At 37.4% G+C, this 23,852-nt stretch overlaps 3 protein-coding genes across 5 annotated transcripts in view; 2 read left to right on the top strand and 1 right to left on the bottom strand.

Annotated features, from left to right (window-relative positions):
- pacsin1a (protein kinase C and casein kinase substrate in neurons 1a) overlaps positions 1-4,016 on the top strand; it is a 38,344-nt gene extending 34,328 nt beyond the window's left edge. For both annotated transcript variants that reach the window (XM_081609137.1, XM_081609138.1), the window contains one exon: positions 537-4,016. In XM_081609137.1, the coding sequence (XP_081465263.1) occupies positions 537-646 (110 nt within the window). In that variant the 3' untranslated portion in view covers positions 647-4,016. The remainder of the gene's footprint in view (positions 1-536) is intronic.
- A 1,110-nt stretch (positions 4,017-5,126) lies between these two features.
- On the bottom strand, positions 5,127-14,997 carry LOC103467643 (protein ILRUN-like). The gene is made up of 5 exons (XM_008414214.3): positions 14,725-14,997; positions 13,214-13,368; positions 12,165-12,362; positions 10,098-10,423; positions 5,127-7,969 (listed from the first exon to the last, which is right to left on the bottom strand). The coding sequence occupies exons 1-5, from the start codon at positions 14,979-14,981 to the stop codon at positions 7,937-7,939; spliced, it is 969 nt and encodes a 322-aa protein (XP_008412436.1). The 5' UTR covers positions 14,982-14,997; the 3' UTR covers positions 5,127-7,936.
- Positions 14,911-23,852, top strand: part of bltp3a (bridge-like lipid transfer protein family member 3A) — a 19,581-nt gene continuing 10,639 nt past the window's right edge. Inside the window, exons 1-9 of one of the 2 annotated variants that reach the window (XM_017305768.2) lie at positions 14,911-14,999; positions 18,925-19,087; positions 20,182-20,220; positions 20,425-20,516; positions 20,592-20,781; positions 21,682-21,822; positions 21,932-22,102; positions 22,543-22,723; positions 22,883-22,969. In XM_017305768.2, coding sequence (XP_017161257.1) covers positions 19,025-19,087; positions 20,182-20,220; positions 20,425-20,516; positions 20,592-20,781; positions 21,682-21,822; positions 21,932-22,102; positions 22,543-22,723; positions 22,883-22,969 — 964 coding nt within the window. In that variant the 5' untranslated portion in view covers positions 14,911-14,999; positions 18,925-19,024. Of the gene's footprint in view, positions 15,000-16,042; positions 16,291-18,924; positions 19,088-20,181; positions 20,221-20,424; positions 20,517-20,591; positions 20,782-21,681; positions 21,823-21,931; positions 22,103-22,542; positions 22,724-22,882; positions 22,970-23,852 lie in introns of those variants that run through there. The other variant, XM_008414215.3, reaches the window with a different exon arrangement.

Below are 23,852 nucleotides of genomic sequence, written 5' to 3'. Positions count from 1 at the left end.
CTCAATTTGTCCTATTAAAAACCAAACAAGGTTAAATAGACTTAATTATGCAAATTGTGTCAATAAATACAAAATGAACATAAAACAAAACAAGGAAACGTCAACACAATTATAAAAAGCAAAAGCAATTAAAAAAATTTTTAATTGAATCTCACTAGATTTACAAAGTGCAAAGATAAAGTATCCTGGTCATTTCAAAGCAAAAATCTTCCGCCGAGTAACATAAGCTGGGGGATGTAGTTCCTTACAAAGTATTCACACCCATAAAGTATTTTGCATTTTGTGATGTTCCACTTACGCAGAAAAGAAGAAAACACAAACTTTTGGTTGTATTGTGATGAAACATAGGCAAAGTTGAAGGAGTGTGAATTTTAATGTTTTCTTAAAAGCTAAACAAATTTGTATTGTTTGAGCTGTTCTTTTTAAAAAAAATTATTTGCGGATACTTTACATGGAAATATGTCCGTTCACATCAGAACCATTTGTGTCATTTGTCTTGATGGAGTTTTTTTTTTTTTTTTTAATTTCCTTCACAGGTGACGAATTCACCAAGACGGAGGACGAAGACGAGCAAGGCTGGTGTAGAGGTCGCTTGGACAGCGGCCAGGAGGGACTGTACCCAGCCAATTACGTGGAGCCAATCTAGTCACATGAGCGGACAGAGACATGCCGCCGGAGGCAGCTTGAACCGTCCCGTCCAACTGCACCGCACATAGCCAGAGACTTAAGAGCAACACATCCTTTGCCCAACAGATGCGCCAAGCTGTCTTGCCTAACTAAAACTTAGTAACCTAAAAAGACACTATATCAGTATAGTATATTTTATCCAGCGTTTGGGGTGGGGGGCGAAGTTACACATTCAAAAAAAAAAAAAAAAAAACAGCAGCAGTTGTGCTATTGTAGACACACTCAACTAAAACATGAAGACAGTGCAGGAACACATTGCTTCTCTGTGTGGCTGTGTTTAATATTAAACAATGCAGCTTATTATTAACTCACAGTGTACCGCAGTGTGTTTTCCTGAAGGGAAGATATTATGTTTTACTCATTAAACGAAGATGAGCTTCTCTAACCTGCATTGTGTACATACGGTGTGATGCCATTTTGTGTAGCATTTTTAATGCCGTGTATGTCATTCTTACAACAGGAATGCTGTGTAGTGTTAACAGTACCACAGACAGTATCCTTTTTGTTTCCTTTTTTCTTTCGAACCCCGTCCGGCCTCCGTTCCAGTGTGTGCAGTGCTATGTGTCTCAAACTGTTTCTGAACATTGCATAGCAGCATGGGCTATGCAACGAGTTACATCCAGCCGCCCCCCCCCCCCCCCCCCCCCCAGACCTCCTGACCCCCAAGTCCCTGCGGCCTCGCTACGGCTACATTCTGATGCAACACTTCAACTACAAAATGCAGCATTACATGCTTCTGGACATGCATGTGCTCTCGGGTTCACAAGAGAAGGCTTCTCGATGAACTGACCTCACATTTGCTTTTGTTTTCGACCTTTTCGTTTTTGTCCTGTAAATCCTTTGACCACGCCATCCTCATGCAAATCCATGGAAAGGATTTACAGTTTTGTTTTTGTTTTTTTTTTGCAGAAGCTTCCATCCGCGCTTCAGCAAATCAGGGTTCACTTTAATCAAAACTGTGCTAACGAGACATACGAGCATTACTTCAGAGCGAAGTTGGATCGACTCGTCTCGAGCTTGAGACTGCGTTATAGGGAAGGATGTCTTGAACTATACATGTGCCTGGGACTCTTTTCCAGAGCAAGGGGCGTGTGGATGCATGTCAGTGGATAACTGTGCACCAGTGGTTCGTCTAAAGATTGACCCCTTTCCAACAGGACATGAATGTACTTGTGATTGGGCTTTAAAGAGGGTAAGATGTCTAAATATTTTTACTGGCATAAAGCAGTAGTTATGTGGCCCTTCCCCCAACTGAGCCAAAGAATGATCCATCACTTATCACTCCACACACTAATTACACATATCTCACGAAATGGATTCACTAAATTAGTTTTTTTGCTTCCCTGCCCAACCGGATTCCCTTTTGTCTGCAAAATCTGCTCAGTGAGCCAGTAAAGTCATGCAAAGATAACCTCTGACTCAGTGGAGTACATGGTTGCTTTTAACCTTTATTTTACTTTCTAGGAATCACAGTGCCTAGTTAAAGTATTCATACCACTTGAACTTTTGTTCATGTTTTGACCAGATGCTTCAACATATTTTGTGAAGTAAAAACCAACACCAAGGAGTTCAGAAGAAGAAAAAAGGCAATTTGGGGGGAAAAAAATGACAAATGAGAATTGATGTATGCAGGTACATGTTGTGTGAACATTGTATTCTCCCCCCAGAGACACAATTTAAAGCACCAATTTTGCCTGGAATTACAGCTACGTGTTTTTGGGAGCATTTCTCTTGTTGTGACATTTGCAGTTTTTTGCCTATTCCTCTTGGCAAAGTAGCTAGAAATGGTAATATTTAAACCTTGCACACAGATTCTCAATTGAATTTAGTTCTGAAATCTGATTATGCCATTCGAACATTTCAATATACACATATGCGGCTGTATATATAGTGCTATCCTGCTGGAAGGTGAACTACCACCCTACTTTTAAGTCTTCTGCAGCCTCTGAAGGGTTTTCCATCCAGTTTTCTCTTGTATTTTCTCTCAGTTCGCTCCTGCTTCTTTGCTCTTGCTGAAGAAAATCAGGAGCAGCATAGATGTGGGACGTCCTGAAGTTCAATTCTGGTCTCATCTGAGCAAAGCAGGGACTGAGTACTGATGTGTTACATCGTTTGTGGTCGAACATGTTCAAGGGGTATGAATACTTATGCAAGGAACAGCATTTTATCATATTTTTTATAATTACTTTTATTACTCTGATTACATTATATTTATCAAATGCTGATTAGTAGGTTGTGTACATCCGGGTTGCACCTACAGCTCAGTTTAGATGAAGTGTTTTTGAGATCATAGTGATAAAAAAAAAAAAATTATGACTGGACCAGCAGTGACTGGACGTGTTCAGCTCTGGATTTGGGGAAAGGTCTCACAGACGAGGACAAAACACATCACCAGCTCACAAGGTGCGTCTTAAGAGTGCAAGCGTGTCCAGCAGGGTAAAAAAAAAAAAGACTCCTGTTGCTAAACTCTCCCACTTTTTCAATGCTCACACGCAATACACATGCAAACATGCAACAACACAGGTGTTAGACTGATGATATACACATCATCTGCAAGTTCAGAATCCTTATCTATAATACCAGGTGAATACTTTGGGGTAAAACATCCGTATCATCCAGTGTGTATGAGTCGTGTAAATGTTATACAAAGTTGTAACAAAGCAAGCAAAAAAAAAAAAAAAAAAATGTAAAAAAAAAAAGAAAAAAAATGCAAGTGACTGACTATTAAGAAAAAAATGTAGTGTTATACATGTAAATGTGTTTCATTAAATGACAGCAATGGAAAAACGTGTTAAGTAATAGGTACCATATCGTATGAATTTTATTGCAATGAAACTGTCAGTGTATCATAAAAGCGTGATGTTATCCCACGCTGTCAAGATTTGTACATGACGATGTAATTTAAAGATTATATTCTATTGTAACTGTACAACTGTGTTGAGTTGAAAATGAGACCTAACTATGTTGAGACAGTAAAAAAGGTGTACTTGTAAATGCTTTTTTTTTTTATGTTGATCTTTTTTCCTTATGCACACAGGGGGCTGCAGCTCACAATGTGAAAACCCCCATGTTAGCAGTCTAGAAGATGTATGTTCATAGTTAGTGATGTACTTTTATCTCCTAACTGGTGTAGTGCCTGTTCATCTTGATGTAACAAGACGTTCATTTAAATATGCATAAAAGTGATTATGATCACAGATAATAATGACTATAGTGGTAAAAAGAGAAGAAGAAGAAAAAAGTCCAATCAAATTTGCTGTGATGGTGTCAATATTGAGATATTGATTTGGAAGGGAAAGAAGTTTGTTGAAAAAAACTCCAAAACGTTCCGTCTGTGTGTGTGTGTTTGTTTTTCTATGGAGTCCGCGTGTTATTTTAGATCTTATTTCTTGTTTCCTCTGTGAAGGAGAAACCTCTTATTATATTACAGAACCTGCACAGAGATATAAAGATGGGTATCTAAAACATTAATAATGTAGTGAAAACCTTTATTTACAATATTTTCATGGATAAAATTAAAAAAAAGAGTGTGCTCATCCATTTAAAAAGGAAATCTAATTTAAAATGACAATGTGGAAAAAATATCACAATGTCCATCAACTTAGTCTAAGGCTTTACAATATAGAGAGCTGTAAAGAAATCTGAAATGGAACAAATATGTCACCTGTGCCACAATTATTGGTGCAACTAAATAACCTGATTAGATAAATGTAACTTAAGCCAAAACTTTTAATTTTTCAAGTTGATCCGTGGTTCTAGTAACTTTAATTCTGTAATCCGTAGCTTTCTGTTTATTTGGGGCATAAATGTGACTCGACAAAGAAGTTTGTGTTTTTAATAACTTTAGAGAAGCAAAGAAACTAAGCAATCTTGGAGTCACCAAGTCTCAATAACAATCATGTCTTTGTGTTTGGTAGATGCCATTAATTATCCACAGTTATTTATAAATTAGGAAACATCAATGCAGTAAATATCAAGGCTAACTTGTCAAGCAGTTGCTTGTGAGTAATGCTAAGACAATTAATTGCTGTCCTACACAAATGTAAATGTGGTGCTAGCTAAACTCTGCGGGGACTTTACATGTTGTTGCGTGTTTTGGTCAAATGAAACTAGAATATAGATTTTCAAAAAAACTCATTTATTACTTGTTATGTCAAACAAGTAATGCATATATGAAAAGCACTCGCTGTGAACTGTTAGGTTTTATAGAGTATTGGTGCTACTGTGGGCCTTCTTCTCTCCCTAAGGAAATGGGAGTCCGATTGGAGTGTTTGTAATGTAACGTTTTTAAAATACTTGGACAATTTAGATTAAAATTATGGCGGACCGACTCCATCAGTGAACTGAAAATGGGTCGTCCCTTACACTTCCAGTTTTAAGCCGGAGTCAAACTTTTGATCATCGAATCCATAAAGAAAAACTGCAGACACGACAAAGCATGTAGCTCATTTCCGTGATAATTTAATTGTAGAAACATTCATCAAACATATAAGAAATGATCTTTCACTTGTTTGCACTTCCTCACTTGCATACATGCGCTGCTGTGTGAGTCTTACACCAACTGATTCACTCTGTGAAGGAAACTTCAGAGATGCTACACAGAGAAAACAACACACCTAGTACTCGATGAAATGACATTTGGAAGAAGAAACACGCATCGCACGAGTGACTGGAAGGAGATGCTTCAGCGCAACAGGAGCTGTATTTCTGCGTCAGCCGGTATTGTCATATCATGGTTCAGCACCTCAGGGGTTTACACTTTCATCAACTAAAGGGCACCGATTTGATGAGGTGGTCTAACACACTGACTGCAGATGATATAATCACAGCGATCATAACCTTTCTCTGACTTCGCAGTCATTCTGAAAGAAAATAACAGCCTTTGTGAAGGTTAAATTGCTCAGTGCATAAATTAGTCATTTGGTAAAAGAACGTAAAGAACTGCTGACACTTCGAAAAGACATGTGAATTCATTTGCAATGACACGATGAGCTCTATAGAGATGCACCAATCAGGCTTTTGCTTACCAACAGCAATTTCCAGTTTCCTACTAGGTCTTAATCTGGCAATTACAATTTTGCTTTATCTGATATTTTTATTCCATGACACTTAAAATACAAAAAATTATAAAAATAATTTTTTTTATTAGTAATAGACTTAGCAGCACATTCCAGAAATGTAAGAATATCTCAATTTATGCAAAGGATACACCCCTAACCTTTATCTAAATTATATTAAATAAAAAAAAAAAAATGTGCTAAACTAAATGGTGACGGCATTTAATGTATACTGAAAATACAGTTTCGGAGTATTAAGACATGTTTTACATGGACATCAACGCCATGTCAAGAAATGAACTGTCAAAGCTTACCGAGAGCCTAAAAGCGTTTAAGTAAATTTTAGCCAAATTAGTCACAAAGTAGAATAAGCCGTCAGTTTCAGGCAACACAAACAAATCAACAGTGTAGACAGCTTAGTGTAGGGTGGGATTCACTAATGTTATCGGGTCATTGCTGCAATATTTCAGTTGATTCTGTAGAAGTGGAGAACATGTGTGGTATTTGTGGCGGGTGAGAATTGCTCAGGAGGCATCATTTTTATCTTTGTTAAAAGATCCATGGCAACCGGGGCTGTCCGATGTTCAAACTGTGTCATGCTGAAGAGTCAAAATGGGTCAGAGCACAATTTTCCTACGGGAAACTGGACTTCCCTCACCATAGAAACAAAAGGCACAAAATCTGACAGGTGTTTTGGTTTTGGTGCTTTTCATGAACGATATGATTTTTGAGAGTTTGATTGGCCAAAGACCAGTCAGAGCCAATCAACAGAAAATTGGCCAATTACAATCTGTGGCTAATTTATTGGTGCATCTCTAATTAGTTCAGTACATGTTAATACATAGCTTCCAAAACAATTTGTAAGACAAAAGACAGGGAAAGAAAGTACACAGAGTCAAACTGCCAGTTCAGTTAAAACATAATCCAGAAAACATTGTCAAAGTTGTAATTTTTATCTACATTCACAAAATACATTCAACCTAAATGTTAAATGTTAAGTCTGATACAGGCTGAACCACTCTTTGATTTTGTATAATGTGGCGTTTTGTCTTCATAAAGTATTTATTGATGTAAATATGGCTTGAGTTTTGAGTCTTACAGCATGATGTGCACTAATTGAGTTACAACGTTGTGTTTGTAAATGGAAACGCTCATTTGTGAGGCATAATCAGATATAATCAAAAGTAACTTAGCCTGAAAACTCTTTTTTTTAAAAAAACAAAAAAACATAAACTTCAGAGATGAGTTGTTAACAGCAAAATTGCTCGCTTTTTGCGCCTGCTTTTGTGACTTCAGGACCAATTTAGAGTTTGGTGGATGGTGCAGGTGGGCTCATTCTGGAGAAAATGAAATGAAAGTTTTCAAGACTTAAACTAAACCTAATATCAACTCACACAATGACTGGATAAAGCACCAATAAATGTATATAATGATATTGTATTTGATACAAGTCGCTAACAGTATTGATTCCGTGGATATGTGACTTGATTCAACTCAGTTTTGCCAAATCTATACTTGTCTAAGCAGCTGTTTACACTCCATGCCGTGTGACAAGGTAGAAAAAATGTCAGTATTCCAAGAGTCATGTGGTAAAAATCTTACACCAGCTGACTTTGACATCTAAAACCCAAAAACTGCATTTCAGGGTAGCCTTTACAATCAACCTTAGTGCTTTATAGGCCAGAGGATCCACAATTCAAGAAAACAAACTAAAAGAAGCAGAAACTGTAGAATCAGTTGGCAAAAATGAATGGCTTTAACTCTGAAGTCTCTTTTCAGGTCGCACAATCCACGCACATCTTCACACACACACACACACACGGAAAAAAGAAGCTCTCAAACACCCACTACTTTCATCTCTGCCCATGTGCATCCTTGTCAACTAAGAGAGAAAAAAAAAAAGAAATCTTAAAAGTAAAAGGAAAACAACAAAAAAAAAAGCTTATCACGCAAGACTCATAGCACTCATATTTTTTAACTTAGCATTCACACGTGCATACAGTGGGATGTTGGTTCAGCTGCACATCAGGAGCGTCGGTCTCCGGCGGTTTTTTTGTTTGTTTTTTAAGTGTAATTGGACTTTGCATAAAGTGTTTTGACCTCCACACTCCACAGTAAAGCCTCCTGGTTTATTGGTGTGAGAAATTCCAGAGGTACAACTTAGTGCTGCCTTACAGTGATAAGTCCCATGATTAAGAGTGCCCAAAAGGAGAGGGCTCTTGTATCTGCAAGAGAGGGGAATAATTTAAAAACAATTAATCAGAGGTGCAAAACAAAAAGAAACACACACACAGATGCCTGATAAGAATACTCATTTAAATACTCATTTTTTTAGGCCTAAAAACTCGACCTTGGAGTTGTAGCAATTAATTCTGCATGGCAAACAGGATTAATATGGGTATTAGTCAAAACATTCATAGCGATCTTTACATTCTTGGATTTCTATTAGCTAAACTTTATGTCAAACTATGAATGAAAAAAATATAATCTGAGGCACAAGATAAATGTAGAGCATATGAAACACAACTCATATTCTTAACTCAAACACCGTAAAGCCAAAACGTAAAGTTTTAGAAGTGAGCAGTGGAGATGGGTGCAGCGGAAAGCTGAAAATACTTAATTCCTTACTTAATTTTTATTCCATAGCTGCCGCATTGATTCTTTTATTAAATTATTCAGATTTAGTACCTTTATTGACACCTCTGACAAAGATGTGCAAAAAGCCTTTAAGATGTAAATCCTTCTCTGCTGCTGTAGAATAATCTCACACCGAAAGCCTCCTGATCATCCAACCTTTAAATTCGGTTTTTGATTTTGTGAGGAAGGAAAAAAAAAACTAACATTCTCAGTGGCTAAATTATTGCTATCCCTTGCCATCAATGATTTGTAAAACCACCTTTAGACAACAGGACAGAACTTGGGCTGCTTTCACAAAGGAAGTGGTCACCATGCAGAGCAGGCACGGCGGCGAAGGTAAAAAAGACACAAATATGCAGAAGCTCTGTGCTGGAGAACTGATGCAAAGATTAACATCTGTGGTTCAGAAGCTGTGGTCTCTAAAACAACCATTAGGTGCTACCTACATGCTAGAGCTGCACAAGATACTGTAAAGACCGAAAGATTACTGCGTGCTAAATCACAATCACAAACTGTTTAGATGCAATACTTGGAAGGATAATATATTTCAAGTGACATTCATGCAAATTCTGCATGCCAATAATAAATATTTCTTGTCAGATAGGTTTTCATTGTCCTGTATGCTCACACTTTACATAATGTCTGAGATGCTAAAGCTTGCAAAGGGAGGTGAAAGCATTGGGATGCAGGAAAAGCAAAAAAAGAAATTAGTCAAAAAATGTGGGTTCATCGTCTTAACAGTATCAAAACGGTCACCTAATAATGCAGCCCAGCTCGGTTTATACTGAATAAAAGTCTGATAGATTTTGCAAATACAATTAATTTTAACATAACGATCCAAAACGTATGACCAAATTATAAGAGAAATGCTTAACCAGTCAAAAAAACATAAATCAAGTTCTCTACATGTTCGTGCAGCCAAATCTGATTATAATTGGTGTATTAAAACTTAGCTAAATACAGCAAGTGTTTACAAATAACCTACAGCTTGTTTTTATTGCTGAGAACGTACAAATGATTTTTTTTTTTGTTTTCTTCAATTGGGCCCAAAATAATAAGCCAACTGGATGCCTTTCTTTTAATAAGGAAAACAAACAAAAGGCATTTGAAGTTTTGGATCTATAATCCTGTTCGTAAAAAGAAATCTGATTTTTGTAACATTAAAATAATTCAAAATTAGTTTATTGTTGAGTAGATTAAAAAAAAAAATCCAACATTTTTACTGGTTTTAGTTTTTAAAAAGTTGTAATTTTTTAGGCCCATGGGAATTTTTGAGCTGATGATTTTGGCCCACGAGACAAAAAGTTTGGACAGTCCTCATCTAGAGAGATTGTGTAAAGAGAGTTGGTCAAAGATCCCTGAGTGTGTATCCTTCAGCCTTGTGAAATGTTACAGGACAGGACTGAGCGCAGCCCTGTTGGCTAAAGGGGGTCGTATAATCTGTTGATAAAGGAGGTACAAACTATTCTGCCACTGGTGCATTTCTTGAAATACACTTAAATTAAAGGATGGATTTTGTTTTTCCTTGTGGGTGTTCTTGAACAAAAGATGAATTTATTTTAAAGCTTCTTCAACTATAATGGAGCCGTAGATAAATGTATTATCAAACTCACCAGTCTGCAAACGGCTTCAAATAGCAACATGATTCAATTTTAAAGCCTATTTTCTCCTGATTTAGTTGCAAGAAAAACCTTTATTCTCTCCAAAATATCTCACCTGGTTACACGGAACTACTGATAGACTGCTTTGTAGACGGTTTGCTACTATATCCACAGAGCCGTGTGAAAGTCCATTCTGGCCTTGCTGCAGTGGGTGTGGGCTTCCCTGCAAATGTTCCTCTGTGACACTACTGCTGCTGTCACTGTGGACGTGGTTGTTGTTACTGTTGGGGCACTTGCTCTTCTGTGGCGAGGCAAACGGGTTGTAGTCTCCTTCCAGGCTGCGGTGAGGCTGCGTGTTGAACTCGGCTTGGAAAGAGGAAAGCTGCTGCGTGACTCCGAGGAGGCCTCCGACTTCTACGCTCAGGATCACCCAAATGACATCTGACGAGACGAAGGAACACGGTTACTTCATTAAAAACAAAAATCCAACACTTTCTTAAAAATATTATATCACAGCTTGATTTTAGTAGTTATTCAGAAGGTCTGCTTCTGTTTCCTCCTGTTGGGACGTTGTTCAGTTTACTTTTAGAGCAGTAAAAGGTATTAGAGGTGAAGGTTATCATTTACTTTCAAAAAATATGTGAAACAACCAAGCTGTGTTTGATTTGAAAATATCTTACTGAAGTAGCAGATGAGATATTAATGGACAGCATTGATATCACTCCTAATTTTAAATTCAAACCAACTTCCAGTCATGTAGCCTAAACTATGCTACATGTTTATGAGTACAAAACTGTTTTTTTTTTACTTCTCAAGTAAGTAAGAAAACTTGTTTACCATACCACACCATACCAACTTTATTTATAAAGCACTTTAAAACAACCACAGCTGATACAAAGTGCTGTTCATTAAAACACAACATAACAATAAAAAAATAAAAACTTACAGTTTAAAAACAAACAAACATACAATTTAAAACTAGATCCCAACGTTGACCACTAAGTGCTCAAACATACACAAAGGAACAGACTGACAATGCAATGCAGGATTTACATGGTAATTATCCAACAGAGGAGGACTGTGGATGGTTGTTTATAGTTAAGACAGAATGGGAATCTTCAATTTGGAGCAGAACAATGAATGGCTAAGTTCAACTCTTCAACTCCTAAAAGTGAGGGAAATATCAGTATTTCAGAATAACACCGCCAGTTAAATTTTATTTATTTGATCAGTTTGTCAATATGAAACTTTGATTGCCAGCGTGTACTGCTGCATCAAGCTGGTTAGTAAAAGCTTCTCTAAGCTGAAATAAAACACTTGCGAAATTTAAGTCTACCATTACCAGGCCTCGAAAGACAAACTCTCTCCTTCTATAAATAGGCTGAAAGGGATTGAATTACAAGCCGTTTCTTTCCAAGCTGTAAGGTGTGTTTTGATTGATTTTGGAGCTTATTACATTTGCTGTGGTAACCGTATAAAAAAAAACCACACAATGTCAGTCACATAACAAGAATCTAAACTCTCCATGAGCACCACTCACTGTGCTTATGTTCACAATACCATTGTGTATGAAACAGAGTGCTTTAATGGGGCGAAGTTAAGTGGTTTAACTTTACAGTATCTTTTCAGCTCTATAAAGTCCCAAAGCATGAGGTGCTCCCTTGCTTTGTTCAACAAATATTAAAAAATAGTTTCCAATGTCATGAAATGGCGTTCCCTACAATGTAAATGAACCATTTCATAAAGCATTACATTTGTTAATGCAAACGTAACATTATTGTTCCAGCAACTAAATTTATTTGTACTTCTACTGAAATTCCAGTAAAGCTGCTGACATCTTGTTTTGTTACTCGGCTGACTGTGTGTCGTGGCTTTGTGTTAAATTTTCATGAAGAGCAGGCCACTGAGATCTGATTACTCCAGATAGATTTTACTGCCAAGTGGGAAAAGGGCTAGATCTGAACAAAGACTTTAATAACTTCCTTTTAATAAGACAAAGCGATCTCCTCCTTCTGTAATAATTCTGTTGTGTACTCTGTTTAATTGTCTTTCACCATTTGAATGTAGTGGGTTTTTCAGAACAATTCATTAGCTGACAGAGTCATCAGTACGAACGGTGCAGGAGGCTGCCATCCGCAGCAGGTAGTAAGCGATTGCTGAAGTGCATGTATGCTCTGCTTACCTCCGTAGTAAAGTCCTGTAGCTGTGCACATTCTCCACTGACCCTGGTACATGCCAGGAGAAACGGGGCTGTGCATCTGCACACTGACATCAGTCATTTCCTGGGGATCTAGAGAGCGCACCATCACCATGTTCACATGGCCAAACTGATCACCTCCCACGTACTTCAGAGAAACCCCAGGAGGCCATGACTCTGGACCTGGAAGGCACACACACAAACAAGAAGCTCACATGGTTGCATTTTTACCCTTTAATATAAAACGGATTTCTAGAAGTGTTTCATTTCCAGATTCGAGTGTCTGCATTTTTTTTCCCCAACAGTTTCCATAACATTAAAGACATTTGAGCACAAAACACTTACCTAGTTGGGGGTTTGCTATTTGTATGTTCCAAAAAAGAACAAATCAATGAAAAAAAATCTGGCTTCCAATTTAGCAGAACGCTCCTTTTCTTAGTATAATGGTGTTTGAACACTGCCAAATATGCAGAGGCTGTTTCTGGTGGAGGCTTTTATCTTGTGAAAGGGGAGCTGTTCCTTTCTACAGTCACCATGTGCATGCTCAGAAGAGAGATTGCTGCAAAGTCAGTAGTCACTTGATGCATTTGGCTGAGCTTCTGTTCCTTTAATTAAAAAACTTATACCAATTGGCATTATAAAATAAATTTCACTCTGCTGCGAAATAACTATTAAGAAAGGAGTGTATATAATTGGGTTTAAATCTCCCTCCATGATTGGGCTCTATTAGATTGCTTTAATTAAATATTCCTGGATATGCATAGGACCAATTTGCCTAGTAAAGTGCTTGAGATTATCATTTATACACTATTACCAAGAAATTTAACAAAATTAAAAATTATCTGTGGGATTTTCCTTTGTGAAAAAAATCTAAAAATAGAATCATAAGATTTTATCTCTTAGATTTAAAAAAAAAAGGAATAAAGTTTGAAAATACAACATTTTACCATTATTTTTCATGATTTACAGAATTTTCAAGATAGCATGGGAACTCTGTAAAAAAATAACTTTTATGAATGGTCCAGCTGGCTTACCGGTGTTCTGTATCCTCCAGGTTTTTGTGAATGGTGTGTCAGGTGGAACAGATTCACCCTCTCCAATCGTCACATCCTTCACAAAGGACATGCAAGGTGCACTGAAGTTTGGGCTTTCAAAGTCGTAGTAAGCTCCTATGGCAGCCTGCAAATTCCTAGGATGAAGAAAGAGAAGAATGGCAACAGAAATCAGAACAGATTCCTGCACAACAAAGCATATATGTCTGTTATATTTCAGCAGAAGTTTAAACAGAATGAGAACATTTAAGTTAAATAGGAGTGAGCTATATTAACTAACCTTATTTACATTGATTTTTGTTTTTATTTTATTTTATAATGAGTTAGAAGTGTTTAGCAGCCTCTCTAGGACATACTCTATCTTTCATCTGATGTCTACCAGAAAATGCTTTAGGCACTCAGGACTTAAAGAGGTAAATATAAAGAAAAACAATTTTAAAAAAAGTTAAAAGTTTGAAGGGCAGAGAAAAGCAATTGCCGCTGAAAAAGCCTAATTGTAGTTTCCTAAAATCAACTAAACTAAAGCCTTCCACAAATGTCCAAATGGTCTAAACCTTTACCATGAAAATACATGAACTGAAATCCTTCCAAACTAGCTCTATGTTTAGGGTTGCCCTCTTGTTGGAAAACAAAACTTGAATTTGAAATTTATTGGTCGTAAAGTGACAAAATCTAAAAATGAATTAAGGTTATGAAGACTTTTGCAAGGTACTTGAAACAGGTATGTAGCTTTACTTAAGCTTACGTCTTATTTTGTTCACATAACGCTATATTTTAGGCAGGTATGTGTTTCAAGGGGAATTTCAGAACAGTCAGTCACACTCTTAAGCAAATTTATGTTCGTTTTCCCACCATTGCACTGCGTAGTAGTGAAAACAAGCCACCGGAAGTCAAAGTCATTCAAACAACAAACTAAAATAATTCCCCTGATATTCTCAGCGAAAAAAAAATCGATATTAAGCTCTCAATCATATTGAAGGAGTTTAAATTTTACCCAGAGTATCTGGCGTTGAAGGCAATCTAAGCAGCGAGTGAGCGCTTGTAGATTATGTAATAAATGAGGCGATTACTCGGGTGGCATTTGCTATAGATATGCCCTGATGTTATGATCTTTTGAATATCCAATTAAAAGCCAAGAGGTTTTGGATTATATTCTCATTACACAGCAGAATAATGTAACGCAATTAGTATTTTAAGAGACATGCAAATACTGCCACCATCTGTGTCCCTGACAGGCAATCAAAAGTCACACACTGACTCAGCTAGTTACGTTACTACGACGTCGTTAACTGTCCCTGGTAATAGGTCCAAACCATAATGTTCCTTGTCAACTAAAAGTAAGCTAGTTTCATTACTTTTATTTTCAGTTTCCTTTTTTATGGATTAATAACCTTTGTGTAGCGAGAAACGCAGCGCAGAAAGCTAGCTACATATCTGTATCTTTTCTCCGACACCCAGCGCATAGCAGGCCGTAAACGAATCCCCGAGCTCACCAGTTGGTCATGTCCAAGAAGAAGGCGCATCCGGCGGGATTCAGCTGAAACCCCAGGAGCCTCTGAAATTCCGATATTAAAATGTCTTTGTCTGTTGTTCCCATGCAGCTGAATTTCTGCATGAGCTCCTGGTCCAGGTCCAGGTCCATGCCCTCCATGACGGATAAGCCCGGGGCAGAGACAGGGGGCTGCGATACTAATTTACACCGAGGCCTCGACTTGTCATAACAAACTCCACAGCAGGGCCGAGTGCGCATGTCACATGACTGAACCCTGTGAGTGAGCCAATACAAAAAAAAAAGAAAAGAAAAAGAGCGATGCTTCACATTGTTCACTATTTTCACTGTACAAATGACATGTAGTAACGATTATTCCTTTTAATAAAATCATAGTTTTAAGTGTATGTATTATTAAAGAAATGAGTAAAATATCTGTATAAGTCACAGTTAGCTGATTTAAATTATGAGTTTGTATTACTGATGTGAACATTTATGTCAATTTTTTTTTGCTTGTAAATTGTGGCATTCTTATTATGTGGAATATAAAGAACTAGTTCATCCAGGAAACGGAGAAAGTTAGGTGTCTTTAATAGTCTGTAAGAGGAAGCAGTTCATTGTGTGGAACATTTGTTTTTTAATTGAAATCATTAAATGACAATCCTTTACTTGTTGATCTGTTTAGCATCCTGATTTAGCGAAAATTGAAATTATGAGAAGCCATCAGCGTTAAAAGTAACAAAAGTACAAGCTTAAAATATATATAACTCATGTCAACTGCATTTTGATTTGAATAATTTAAGTAATTTAACTTTTAGATGAAATTCTAACATATTTGGTTCACATGTAGGCAAAGTTGGGTAGAATACCCAAACATTATATTAAAATAAGATTAGCATTACTGGTTAAACAAGGCTGGGAACTGTAACTGTACATTAATATTTAAAAATCATGTGGTAAAATAGACAACAATGTAAAGATATAAAATTCTGGTCCTGAAAATATTAAAATGAAAAATACAAGCAAATAATACATTTTAGGCAGAACAAACACTTTTCCTATTAATTTTTTTCGATATATGAAAATGAGACTGACAATAGGTAATCTGTACATGTTAGAACAGGAACAATGGTGTTCACTGCGTATTCATTTGACGTCAAAATGACACAACAGACTCAGCAGACAGAAAATAATATTTAAACAACAAAACTTTGAAAGAAAGAAGTTTAATTTTATGAACGGTAAATGCATTCACAATGAGCAACCGGCAGGTGGCAGCATTGTGTCATAACTGTTAAGATGTTGTTTTGGTTTTTTTTTTTCATCACTTGAGCTCCGTGTACGTGGACTCGCGTGCGCGTGAGACTGGGGTTTAGCTACCGTCCAGTGTTTAGCGAAGAGGTAACAGCCGCTAACAAGATGCACAGTTATCGCTATGTACATTATGGAAGTAACTGACAGCTAGTGTATGCCTGTGCAGTTAGAAAAGCCACAGACGTTGTTCGTCATAGACACTAGCAGCAGAAATGGCGGGGATTATTAAAAAGCAGATTCTGAAACATTTGTCAAGGTAAGTGTTTGGTTTTCTGTTAGCCAGTTAGCCCATCTGGGTGATGGATGGTTGAATCGTCACTGCCGTTGTGCTTATAATACACCGAACGTAACCAGCTAGGCTGGTTACTTTTTAGCTCACAACACCCATTTAGTAAACGGCAGCATTAAAAAATAACAGTGGGACGACTTAACGGGGTCACGCAGCAGACGCCTCAACCTGCAGGACAAGCAGCACTTTCCCCACACTAATCTATTTATTCTCGTCAGCTTTATATTGCCATGTTTTATGTGTCAACCTTTAATTTCTTAACCTAAAAATGTCTAAAATAATTGATTTTTATCATCTCAGCTGTTTATGATAAATCGACCTATATGTATTACATGTCAGTTACACTGGGGAGTAATTTCCTAGGAATAATCTGCTTCAGAAAATGATTCATGCAATTCTAAAGACAGTTTCTAGGTAGGTACTTTGCTAAAATTATCTCAAATTTGTGCCATAGAAACATGTGTCAGAGCATTGACTTACATCAGCTTTTATTTTGTGACTCCTGGTCCAAATAAGATTAAATTTGATGAAAAGTATTAGCCAACAACATTTTCTTTAGTTTGTACTCCAATGCAATGTTTTCCTAACTATGGTCCTCCATTACTCACCCTACTGGCACGTTGTAGATGTGCTCATGCTGTCACATACAGGCACAACCCGTTTTCAGAGTTGGTATGGCTCTTCATCCAGGGTGTTTTTGCATTGGGAGCAGCACCAGTGCTCCGGACAACAAAGATATCAGTTGCACCCCGTATTAATTATCTGTTGTGTAGTGGCATGAGTATTCAATAGGGATACAATCTAGGGGTTTAATTTTTCCATCATGTTGTTTTTTGTGGCATATTTTATGCCTGATTATTGTACAAAAATATTTGCCATAAATACACGGTTTATTTCTAAAAAGAATAACTTTCAAGATTAACTGAAAAATGGCATTTTGAAACATACAAGATGTATCAGACCCAAACATACCAGGTTCGTAAGAATGAGAAGCCCAACAGCTTGTCTTTAAACCCTGCTGGAGCATGTTAATCACCTGCCAATTAAAATCAGATGTGAGTAAAGAAGGGAACAACCAAATCATGCTGGATAGTTTAGCTCATGAACAAGGGTTTTAAAATTAATCTCTTCTGAGTTTTTGCCTTCAGGAGCGGGGTTTTTTTTTCTCCACCTGACTTTCAGGAGAAAAAAAAAGTGTTACTGTGGTGTGGTAGTGTTCCCCTTTTAGCTCTAGTTTTTGCATATTTTACCAGCCGGTGGTAATTAATCAATTTTGGAGGTTCTTTCACAGGTAAAAGGCCACAGTAGAGGGAGGACAGAGGCTCCAGCTTTTTGTTTCAGTCAATAAGCTGGTTATTCTGTGAAAGATAAAGAATATAAGGAAGAAAAACAAATATATTTATAATGTCGAACAAAGTTGGACTTTTTTGTTTGTTTTTCATATTTACCTAGTTCTGTTTTTTTTTTTTTTCTTTTTTTTATGAACTGTATTGTTCTTAGTTTAATTCAACCGTTGCTCTTTTTTGACCAATTATATACAAAGACTCCTTTCTCCCTTTTGACTTCCTGAACGTTTCCAGCCATTAATCCTTCGGAATCTCGTCTAGCAGAAGGCATTACTTAGTCAATAAATAATAGCTTCTTTGTGATCTTTGATCTAATCTGAGTAAAAAAAGAAAAAAAAAGCTTACTACCAAACTGCTAATCCAAGTGCTTACGATGTAAAAAAAAAAAAAAAAACCTACACTGTTATGTCAGTTCATGTCATCATTTAAGGCTTGTGAAAAATCAACATCCCTTGGAATGTTTCATGCAAACTAAACAGTTTGTATGCAATTGATAATAGCTGTTTTTTTTACTGCTCCACTCGAAAGGACAATTTAAGGAAGATAAAATTGCATTGAAATCTGTACTAAGAACTATGTTCCAGTCAAGAAAAATGCCAAAACACGAGTCTTGCTATTTAAATATTCCAAATTTAAAGTTGAAATCATAGCTTTCCTGTATTTCCTGTCTGTTTTGTTTATTTTTGGAATTTCACAGATATTTAAGATAGCTTTGTTTAGTCATGTATTTTACAATGTATTTTGTGTTTCACCCTAAAACTTAAATGTATTGTCTTTGGTTTTTTTGTGACTGACCGGTTGTGTCCAAAGTCAGTCAGTTCTCAAACGCAGGTAATCTGCATGTTTTAGGAATGTCCCTTGTTTGACAAATTGCTAACTTTTTGAGGAGGTATTTTAGCTATTTGAATCAGCAGTGTTTGCTCATCTACACATATAAAAACTGAGAACTGGAGTTGGAGACCCCTGTGATGGACTAACACAAAATACAAAAGTAAAATCTGAAAAGTGTCTTGTGGAGACGTATTCTTCCCCACTAAGTCAGCGCTTACCATAAACCACATTTTGCTGCAATAAGACTTGCAAGTTCTGGGGGTATGTCCATCAGCTTTGCAAACACAGTGACTGAAATGTTTGCTGACTTTTCTGATTTTGCATCTGATAAGGAATTTTCACATTCTTCTCTTGCTGAATAATTTGGCAACATCCTTCCTATATAGGCCAAAATGTTGACTTGCACATTTTTGTTTCCACCAAGGTTCACCAAGAACCTGTCCCCGGATAAGATCAACCTGAGCACACTGAAGGGGGAGGGGCACTTGTCCAACCTGGAGCTGGATGAAGAGGTTCTTCAGAACATGCTGGACCTGCCGACCTGGTTGGCCGTCACACGGGTCTACTGCAATAAGGCCGCCATTAGGGTACGTCCTTACTGACTCATTCAGCCTGGTTGTGAAGTTTGTCTAACATGGTGGCAGATTTCTTTTTTTTTTTTAAGTACATCACTTTCTTACTGTGTCACAGTTAATTTTCAAAGCAAAAACAACAACTCTCTTTACTAATAATGCAGATCCTTTTTTTTTTGTGCCTCTGTGCACTTGATGAAATGAATAGTGGCAGATTAATAAAGATAAGAACTACTAGCGGCTCTGCTTTGAATGTCCTGGCCCCTGAGATTTGGACTGGTTGCTGATAATGGACAGGCCAGTTGTGATTCAGAAGCACACTAAAGGCTAGAGGCTACTGTGATTCTGAGATATAGTGGCTGGTGTTCGCATAGCTGACGGGCCGACTGCTTTATGTTTCAAGAACCATTTCAGTAATCCTGCATGTCAAGATTCCTTACTGCTAAGATTTAGCCTTAATGTTGGACACAAACAATTAGCTCTATAGGGTTTTGTTTTACTTTACCTTTTTAGTTTAAGAGTTGTTTATTGATGCCAGATTTACTTACTGTATTTAAAAAGCAAACATTTGAAATAGACTATTGCAGTTTTGGTTATTATTTTCTCTGTTGCTGACATTATGCTTCAGAATGTAGCACCTTAGATTTGGAATACTCTTACAAGATAAATGTGTTTCTTAGTGTTATTTAAAATAATTTTAATTATCTGGTTGTGGGGAAATTATTATTGTTAAAGCTTGGAATCTATGATAACCCCTTTCAAGATACACATTTAGGTAAATGTGGTGCATAAATATTATGAGCTCAGTACAGGCTAATAATTTAGCCTGTACTAAATTATTTTATGTACTAAATTGCATTTTAAATAATTCAGAACACATAAAAAAATTGCATTTTTTATGTGTTCTACTTAGAGATTTATAATACTACACTTAGTATGATAGTGGTCCATCATACTAAGTGTAGTATTAGTTACTCAGATCAGAGCAGGAGAAAAGAGTAAAAATGTTTTACACTTCAGATTTGGACTGTTCTGTGCCTCTCCGCTCACTAAGCCTTTGTGTCCAGTTGTGCACATCACTGTGTGACGTCTTCCTATTGTCTTTTCAGATACAATGGACAAAGTTGAAAACAAGTCCCATCTGCCTGGTAAGGATGATAATGAAATCCTTATTTGGAGTGAAGCTGCCTTTTTTTCTCTCTCTTACACTGAAATATAACTTAACTCTGTCATGATTGTAGCATTTGTTTCTGCACTTTACTGCTCCAAATTTCATTATTGTGATGTCATAAAAAATGTTAGATTACTTCTGGACTAGCACAAACTGCGTGCTGTCTCAATGTTCTGTGTAGTTCTTGGACAAAGTTGAGGTTGAGATGAGGACATGTGAGGAGCCCCGTCCACCTAACGGTCCCTCTCCTATTGCCATAACAGCAGGACAGAGGTAAGCTGTCAAACATCCTGAGCTGAAGTGTCTCAAATAGGGAACTATTTTACCTGTCATGGTCTGTATTTTCAGCGAGTACGGCTTTGCGGAGAAAGTGGTGGAGGGCATGTCTGTCCGGATCAACTCCATTACCATCAAGGTTCAGGCTCGTGCCTTCCACGCCTCCTTTGAGCTGTGGCAGCTGCAGGGCAACAGCCTCAACCCCAAGTGGCAGCGCAGTGACCTTCGCTACACCCGCGTCACTGACCCCAAGAGAGGAGAGGTAAATTGCTATGCTGCAGGCCTGCCTCTTTCTGCTCTCTACACTGACGGCCATACCACAGCCAACTAAATTTCTGTCACTGAAGCCACATGTTCTTATTAAATCTGCAGTAAATCATTTAACCAGGTCACATGATTTTGTTAACTGCCTGGCTTTTTTCAGCTGCCGGGCTGAAAAAAGCCAGGATGAACAGTGAACCCTTGTAAACCACTGTATGTGTCCTTCTTTCCTACTGTGGGGTTCTTACCGACCCATTTTGATAAACAAAAAAACGGTGATGGTGAAGAGTTGGTGAAGAGTTTAGCAATAGCTGAGAAAACTAAGAATCCCTTTTCATTGTTTGCATGTTTTCAGCAAATTACAAGCTGTTTTAAAAAAAATCTGTAATTATTTACTCTTTTATATTGTGCTTTTCATCATTGTCTCAATTTAAGGTGGTCCTACTGCTAAAAGTAGCTCTGTTTATTGTATTTGTTGCCACAAATGCAATAAAGATTTCCAGAATCTCAAACGATGTTTTAAAGAATCCCTGTTTGACAGAACGATCTGTTGACTAGTTCACATGTTTCAGACTTTGAATTAGACATGATCGACTGCAACAAAGTAAGAAAATTTAATTTAGCACCAAACTGAAGGCTAATGAAGGCAGGTTAAATATGCCAGTTTTTTTCATAATTAACCTGCTGCTGTGGACAGCAATAAGGATTGCTGACAGTGTTTATATTGTGTACAACGCAGCTGCAGACAAGGCAATAGAAAACTTGTTTGGCAAGTGACCGATGTGTTTATAACATCCTGTAGGCTGTACCAGGCTGGGCAGTGAGTCATTTATAGTCCAGTTTGTGATCTTTTGCTGTCCTGTTCATAATGGGAAATTTGATTGAGTTATTTTTTTTTCAGGTGTTGACATTTAAAGAAATTAACTGGCAAACGCTGCGAATCGAGGCAGACGCCATTGAGAGTGACGACCAGGACCTCGGCAGCACTCCATTACGTCTCATCACCAACCAGGGGCGCATTCGCATCGCTCTGAAACGCAGAGTAAGGCTGGATTTTTAATACACATGCACCTTGCTTGTCACACGTGGAATGATTTGAGATCAACACCCGTTGCTTTGTGATAAGTCTTTGACTTAATATTTATTTTCAGATAAAGGACTGTAACGTGCTGGCGTCCAAGCTGCTTTTCATTCTGGACGACCTGTTGTGGGTACTGACTGACTCTCAGCTCAAAGCCATCATTCATTACGCCAAATCTCTGAGCGAGGCCATGGAGAAGTCAGCCCAGCAGAGGAAGAGCATGACTGCTGAATCCTTACAGGTTTACTTCTTTTTCTTTTCTTTTCTTTTTTTTTTGTGGTTGTACAATTTGGTCTGACAGAAAATACCTACTGTAAGAAACCTATCAGACTCCAGACAAATATTTTTTGAGTCATTTAAATGTAGGCATTGCCCAATTCTTACTTCTTATTCAATGAATATGTCATGAATATGTCATTGTAGACCAAAACGAGATCAAGAATTATTAAAGATGCATGTTCTCCAGAAATGATGTATAAAAGGTAAACCACTAATAAAAAAGACCAATTCTGAGACATTTTAACAAACTTTTTTTTTGGCCAATTACTGGAAGCAATACTGTTGATTAAAACGCCGTCTTCAGTACATTTTAATTTCAACTTCCTTTTATTTATTTATGGTTTTTTTTGCACGATTTGATTTGTTCTGATAAATCCTGAATTCTTTTTGTGTTGTTTTCAGACCGCCCCTCCCTCGCCTGTGATCCACAGCCTCTGGACTGAACCCCCGCCTTCCTCCACCAGCACCCCCAACACCATCAGTCAGTACTTTGATCTTTACGATGTCAAGGAGTCGTCCTACCACACCTTCATATCACGCTTGGACTTACACATATGCAATGACAGTTCTTCAGTGGATGAAGGTCAGAAGGCAGTGAATTCGCACATGCTATTCACGTCGCTTTATTTCTCTGGAAAATGCAGGTTGTGTTTAATGTCGTTACTAAAGATATTACACTTATTATTTGGTGGGTAATTTATGTAGAGCTTGTTTTAAACAACTCTCATGTGATGCCACACAGATGAGCCTCCCCCGCCGGGCCTTCAGGGTGCAATGCAGCTAACCTTTAGGAAGCTGGGCTTCGACTACTATCCCATTCACAGACCTGGTGAGAGGAATGACTGGTTCTTTTTCTGACTGTGTTTTAACTGCTGCTTCCCCCCTGAGGCTGTGTGATGCCCTCTGTGTAACCACAAAACTGGTTGCACAAGACTGGCTGCTGGGAGCTTCGCTGTTAAGGCAGGCTAATGGCGTCGGAAAGTGTGCCCAGTGTTATAATCCTCAGTAGAATAGTTGATGTAATAAACAGTAGAGCTGCCCTCCAATCTTATTAGGTTGAGTTAAAGTTCTGATTGCTACAGTCAAAGCAGAAAGCATTTGCTCTTTCATCTTTGAGTGTTTTAGATGGACAAAAAAAAACACATTGTGGCAATTATACAATCCCAAAAGTAACAAAGAGATATGCATTACATATTTCCAGTATTCACAAAATTGCAAACTAATGCCAGGTGCAGAAAAACAGAGTTAGAAAACAAGTACGAATAAGGTATTTGTATCTCTTGAAACTTTTACTAAGAAAAAATCTATCGCATGCAAACTCAGTGTTGTTGGTTGTAACGTGACAAAAACATTTTTAAAAAATTAAAGATAAACTTTACCTCCTTTTTGTTTCAAAATTGACACGTCAAGTCAGCAGCAAGTGTCATAACAGCAGTTTGCACCATTTCTAGTCCAAAAGATGTTCCATAATGTTCGATCAGAGGAGAGTTTCAAGACCATTCGAAGCCTACCATTCTACAAAAAGAAAGTTTCTTCACCCCATGAAAACATGCAGAACAACTTAGACAGTGTTAGGGAAACTTCCAAAACACAGCTCTACCTTAAACTCTGATCTCCTCAGTGATATGGATAAATGTTTATATTCAAGACTATAAGTAGAAAAAGAATGATCATGCTTGACTTGTCTGTACAAATTAAAAAAACATCTTGAA

The sequence above is a fragment of the Poecilia reticulata genome, chromosome 7, assembly GCF_904066995.2.
Source record: "Poecilia reticulata chromosome 7, P_reticulata-male-v2, whole genome shotgun sequence".
NCBI classification, from domain to species: Eukaryota; Metazoa; Chordata; class Actinopteri; order Cyprinodontiformes; family Poeciliidae; genus Poecilia; species Poecilia reticulata.
Note: the sequence above shows the minus strand (reverse complement) of the source record. Positions and strands in the feature narration are given on the sequence as shown.

Coding starts and splice junctions, on each gene's coding strand:
- LOC103467643 (XM_008414214.3), bottom strand. CDS start 14,981: ATGCGCACTCGGCCCTGCTGTGGAGTTTGTTATGACAAGTCGAGGCCT. Junction 13,369..14,724: donor TTCTTGGACATGACCAACTG/GTGAGCTCGGGG, acceptor TCTTCATCCTAG/GAATTTGCAGGCTGCCATAG. Junction 12,363..13,213: donor CTGGAGGATACAGAACACCG/GTAAGCCAGCTG, acceptor TGTGCCTTCCAG/GTCCAGAGTCATGGCCTCCT.